General features: G+C 41.3%; 1 protein-coding gene across 1 annotated transcript in view; it reads right to left on the bottom strand.

Annotated features, from left to right (window-relative positions):
- LOC311228170 (uncharacterized protein) overlaps positions 1-5,281 on the bottom strand; it is a gene marked incomplete at its 5' end in the record, with an annotated part of 101,719 nt that overhangs the window by 19,415 nt on the left and 77,023 nt on the right. The window contains 3 exons of the mRNA XM_084314081.1: positions 1-78; positions 1,316-1,408; positions 5,019-5,093. Of these exons, the coding sequence (XP_084170207.1) occupies positions 1-78; positions 1,316-1,408; positions 5,019-5,093 (246 nt within the window). The remainder of the gene's footprint in view (positions 79-1,315; positions 1,409-5,018; positions 5,094-5,281) is intronic.

Here is a 5,281-nt window from a genome sequence, read left to right as displayed (position 1 = left end):
CAGGGTCTTGTTACAGTCCTCGAACCTCGTCTTCCAAATATGCGACTCTTTATCCAGCTTTTTCATCTTCTTGGTCATCTGAGAGTCAAACATTTGTTATTTAATCATCATCATCATCATCATCATCATCATCATCATCATCATCATCATCATCATCATCTGTTATAATACTCTGTATGATAACATGTACAAAACAATTTTATAATAGTACTGCATATACCACATATATACATTTATATAATAATATTTACAACATATATATATATATATTGTCTTGTTTTACCATATTTGAGTTACTGTGTGGCGATATGGGGGAATGCACACAGACATAAGCACTTTAAAACCATTAATTATACTACAGAAAAAAGCTATGAGAATTGTACACAAGGTCGGATTTCAAGATCACACAAATAACTTGTTCTTAAAGTCAAATGCCTTAAAGCTAATGGACTTATTCACTTATTGAGTTAAAATCAAAATGCATATAATCGGTATCATGTTCCACCATGAATGCATGAAAGTGAGGGGGGGGGGGGGGGGGGGGGAGTCGTTTCTGATTATTGATTAGTATTACCAATAACGGCATTCGTTATTGCAACATCATACGCTGACCGGGTGGATGGCTATGAGAACAAGGCCCGATCGGACTGAAATTGACGTCAAACCGCTCTTACCTGTGGCCGGCTGGATTCCAAAAAGAATTTCCCAGTTATTTGATCGCCATCTGTAGATTGATATGTCCATTGGCTGATGCTATATTCCTTTACTGCATACTGAATTAGGCTAACAGAAACGCTAACCCGGAGGCGAAAAAAAGTGACACCCGGTCTGCAACAGGGAAAACTGCATTCTCAAGACAGCACCAATACCAGGATCTGGCCGGTACTGCACTTTCGGAGTCCAAATATGCATTTTCCAGCCAAAATACAGCTCTGTGACAACATCCGGGATATTAAAATGGATAAAAACAAAAACAAGCTTATCACGAAAAATACGTGGTTGGCCGCGAATCGGTTAAGGTAGATTTAGAACAGATAAAAAATATGCGATTCATTTGCGATTAATCGCGAGTTAACTATGGACAATCATGTGATTAATCAGATTAAATATTTTAATCGATTGACAGCCTAATAATATGTCTTTACTAACTATGCACTCAACACTGCAGCACCCACGTTTCAACGCTGAAAGAGTTGCACCCTTCCTACTGACTTGTCGTGCAGAATTTGTAAGTCGCTTTGGACAAAAGCGTTCAGCTAAATTACTAAATGTAAAATGTAAATGTAAAGAGGACATATTTAAAACGTAACTGTACCTTATCCATCTCCAGCTTAAAGTTGGCATAGATGTCGTTGCTCTTGCCCAGAGTGACCTGGAACTCATCGAACTTCTGGGAGTACAGGGTCAGCTGTGGACAGACAGACAGACAGAGAGACAGACAGACAGAGAGACAGAGAGACAGACAGACAGACAGACAGACAGACAGACAGACAGACAGACAGACAGACAGACAGACAGACAGACAGACAGACAGACAGACAGACAGACAGACAGACAGACAGACAGACAGACAGACAGACAGACAGACAGACAGAGAGACAGACAGACAGACAGACAGACAGACAGACAGACAGACAGACAGACAGACATACAGACAGAGAGACAGACAGACAGACAGACAGACAGACAGACAGACAGAGATACAGACAGACAGACAGACAGACAGACAGACAGCCAGACAGACAGACAGACAGACAGACATACAGACAGACAGACAGACAGACAGACAGACAGACAGACAGACAGACAGACAGACAGACAGACAGACAGACAGACAGAGAGACAGACAGACAGACAGACAGACAGAGATACAGAGAGACAGACAGAGAGACAGACAGACAGACAGACAGACAGACAGACAGACATACAGACAGACAGACAGACAGACAGACAGACAGACAGACAGACAGACAGACAGACAGACAGACAGACAGACAGACAGACAGACAGACAGACAGACAGACAGACAGGCAGACAGACAGACAGACAGACAGACAGAGAGACAGAGAGACAGACAGACAGACAGACAGACAGACAGACAGACAGAGAGACAGAGAGACAGACAGACAGACAGACAGACAGACAGACAGACAGACAGACAGACAGACAGACAGACAGACAGACAGACAGACAGACAGACAGACAGACAGACAGACAGACAGACAGACAGACAGACAGACTGTAAGAATGAGCAGGATTTGGGTCGTGGTCAAGAGGTGTCTGGGATACAGACCAGCTGTCAGCCATCGACAGCAAACATGTAGTTAGTTTATAAATCTCTCAGTCACTTAGAGTTGTGGGTCAATGTCCACCTGCTCCTGCCTGCAGCACGACAGTCTGTTTTTGTCTGTGTTTGAGTGCAAGTTAAAATGTACTCGGTAAAGAAGTATATTCTTTACATTGATCAAATCGAGTGTGGGACTTTTCATGTGAAGAGATGTATTCGTCACATACACAAGACATGTAGTGAAATGCCCGCTTCGATTGTGCAAAAAAATACAAATAATAATGGAATAAAATAGAATAGATAATAGATAGACATGATAAAAGGTACTAAGATAAAATACTATACAATGCTAAGCTTACGAATGAAAGGTAATGAGTCCTATTATACACTAGTATACAATATACTATACAATATACAGTTATGCTATATGTAACTATACTATACTAACTATACAATACAAAAACATACATTTAGGTTTTTTAAAGTGACCGTTGCCTTTTCCTAAAGTGACCTGTGTGTGTTCATGTGTGCTTGTGTGTGGAGAGATCAGTGTTCAGTGTTCTGATGGCCTGGGGGGGGGGGGAAGCTGAGTCTGAGTCTCTCTGTTCTCGCTGCGTGTGTGCGGAGCGTGGCAGTGCTGTGAACAGGCCTCCGGAACATCGTCCACACACACACCGTGAATATTCACCAGAATATTGACTCCGCTCTCTCTGTGAGAAGCTACACTCTGAGATTTACACCAAACGGATCTTTTCACGCCGGAGTCTCACGGCCAGTAGAGAGAGAGAGACTCAGAAGGAGCTTCTATCCCCAGGCCATCAGGATGCTCAATGACTCCATGTAACAACCCATCATCTACACTCACAGCACACACATCCACATGTACACACTCACTTTAAATAAACACTCACCTTAACACCCACTTTACTCACTTTAGACACTTTAAACACACTTTATATTTATTAGTAAAGAGATTTGCACTACAATTCATACCTCATTGCACTTTACCCTAAGTTTGTACCTGTATTGTACCTCACTGTTACTCATTTTACTCCGTATTGTATATTGTATATATGTATATTGACTGAACACTTTATTTTACATACTTAATTTCATGATAAAGTATTCTGTATTTTACTATGACAATTAATAAACAAACTTTAACTTTAAACTTAACTTTAACTTTAAAGGAAAACTCCAACATTTTGGGAAATTAGCTTATTTAACATCTTCCCTGGAGTTAGACAAGAAGATACATACCTTTTTTGTCTCTGTGCGTGCATTTAGCTTTGGGAACAGTCGCTCCGTTAGCATAGCTTAGCTTCATCACTGGAAGTGGGGGAGGACAATAGCCTGACGTTCCCTTACAGTGTATACAGTCACCAAATACACTCCAAATACAACTCCAAAACATTCATGTAAACATGTTGTGACCTGTGTATTTACCACGTGGAGAAATAAAAAATAATTGAATTAGACAATTACGTTTTCTAAGCAAATATACTCGGAACAATTTTTTGCCTAAGCACTCCTCTCTGCGTGCAGTCTGTGATTTCTACGTGAAACCGTTTTTGTGGACATTCTCATTAATTCAAAGGATCCGAACCGATTGAAGTTTATGGTTTACGATGAATTGAAAATGGGGGACCCTGATGTAAACAAGACGAAAGTCTTTCTCTGGTCTGCATCCCCTTAACAATTGTATGTATTGAGCTGTACTGTACTGTACCCATTCTGCAATCTGTTAATAAAGTTTTCAATCAATCAATCAATCAATGGATACCATGACTTAAAATCCTATTACCGTGACGATTAAAAGCCTCCCCAATTTAGAAAACAGTAATCCAATGGCTGGTATTGATAATATAATACTAACTACTGCACATAGCTAACCGGAGCTAACACAGAACCGGACGGTCAACAAAGCAAATATAATGACTTCCTTTCTGGGGTTTTCAAAATAAAAGTGCGACGTTTATAGCAGCGGAAAACGTTTATTTTGTACATTATCTAACGTTAACACGAACCTAAACTAACTTTAGGTTAGTTGTAACGTTAGTTTGGGGAGGCTTTTAATCGTCAAGGTAAGAGGATTTTAAGTCATGGTATCCATAAACTTCAATCGGTTCGGATCCTTTGAATTAATGAGAATGTCCACAAACATGGCTTCACGTAGAAATCACGGACTGCGCCCAGAGACGAGTGCTTAGGCAAAAAATAGTTCGAGTATATTTGCTTAGAAAACGTAATTGTCTAATTCAATTATTTTTTATTTCTCCACGTGGTAAATACACAGGTCACAACATGTTTACATGAACGTTTTGGAGTTGTATTTGGAGTGTATTTGGTGACTGTATACACTGTAAGGGAACGTCAGGCTATTGTCCTCCCCCACTTCCAGTGATGAAGCTAAGCTACGCTAACGGAGCGACTGTTCCCAAAGCTAAATGCACGCACAGAGACAAAAAAAGGTATGTATCTTCTTGTCTAACTCCAGGGAAGATGTTAAATAAGCTAATTTCCCAAAATGTTGGAGTTTTCCTTTAACCGTAAAGACGTGGGAGAGGCGGACATCGTCACGTCGACGTTATATATTCACCTGTGACTGCATGAGAGTCAGCTGCTCTTTGAGCTGCTTTGCCTGCAGCTTCCACTCTGCTGCCTGAACGAGCAACTGGTTAAGACAAGACGGGGAGACGTGTGAACGGGGAGGACGAGAGCTGATTATTACCTTCTTTTTCATGGTCAGCTCCTGCTCCTTCATTGTGTAGCATTTCTTTGTTTTGTCAATAGCCTCCCTAAGCAACTACAGAGCAACAGAGACACAGGGCGGGTTAACAGGAAGGGTTCGTACCATAGATATATATAGATATAAACACTAGATGACTCACCCGCGCTGCCTGCTGGAGACCGACGTTGCCACATGGCGGCCATCTTGCGTGGGTGGAGCACGCCCCCCACCCGTAACACGCGTGTCTATGGTGCATGTACTAT

The sequence above is a fragment of the Notolepis coatsorum genome (assembly GCF_963971535.1).
Source record: "Notolepis coatsorum genome assembly, chromosome: 5".
Classification (NCBI taxonomy): domain Eukaryota; kingdom Metazoa; phylum Chordata; class Actinopteri; order Aulopiformes; family Paralepididae; genus Notolepis; species Notolepis coatsorum.
Note: the sequence above shows the minus strand (reverse complement) of the source record. Positions and strands in the feature narration are given on the sequence as shown.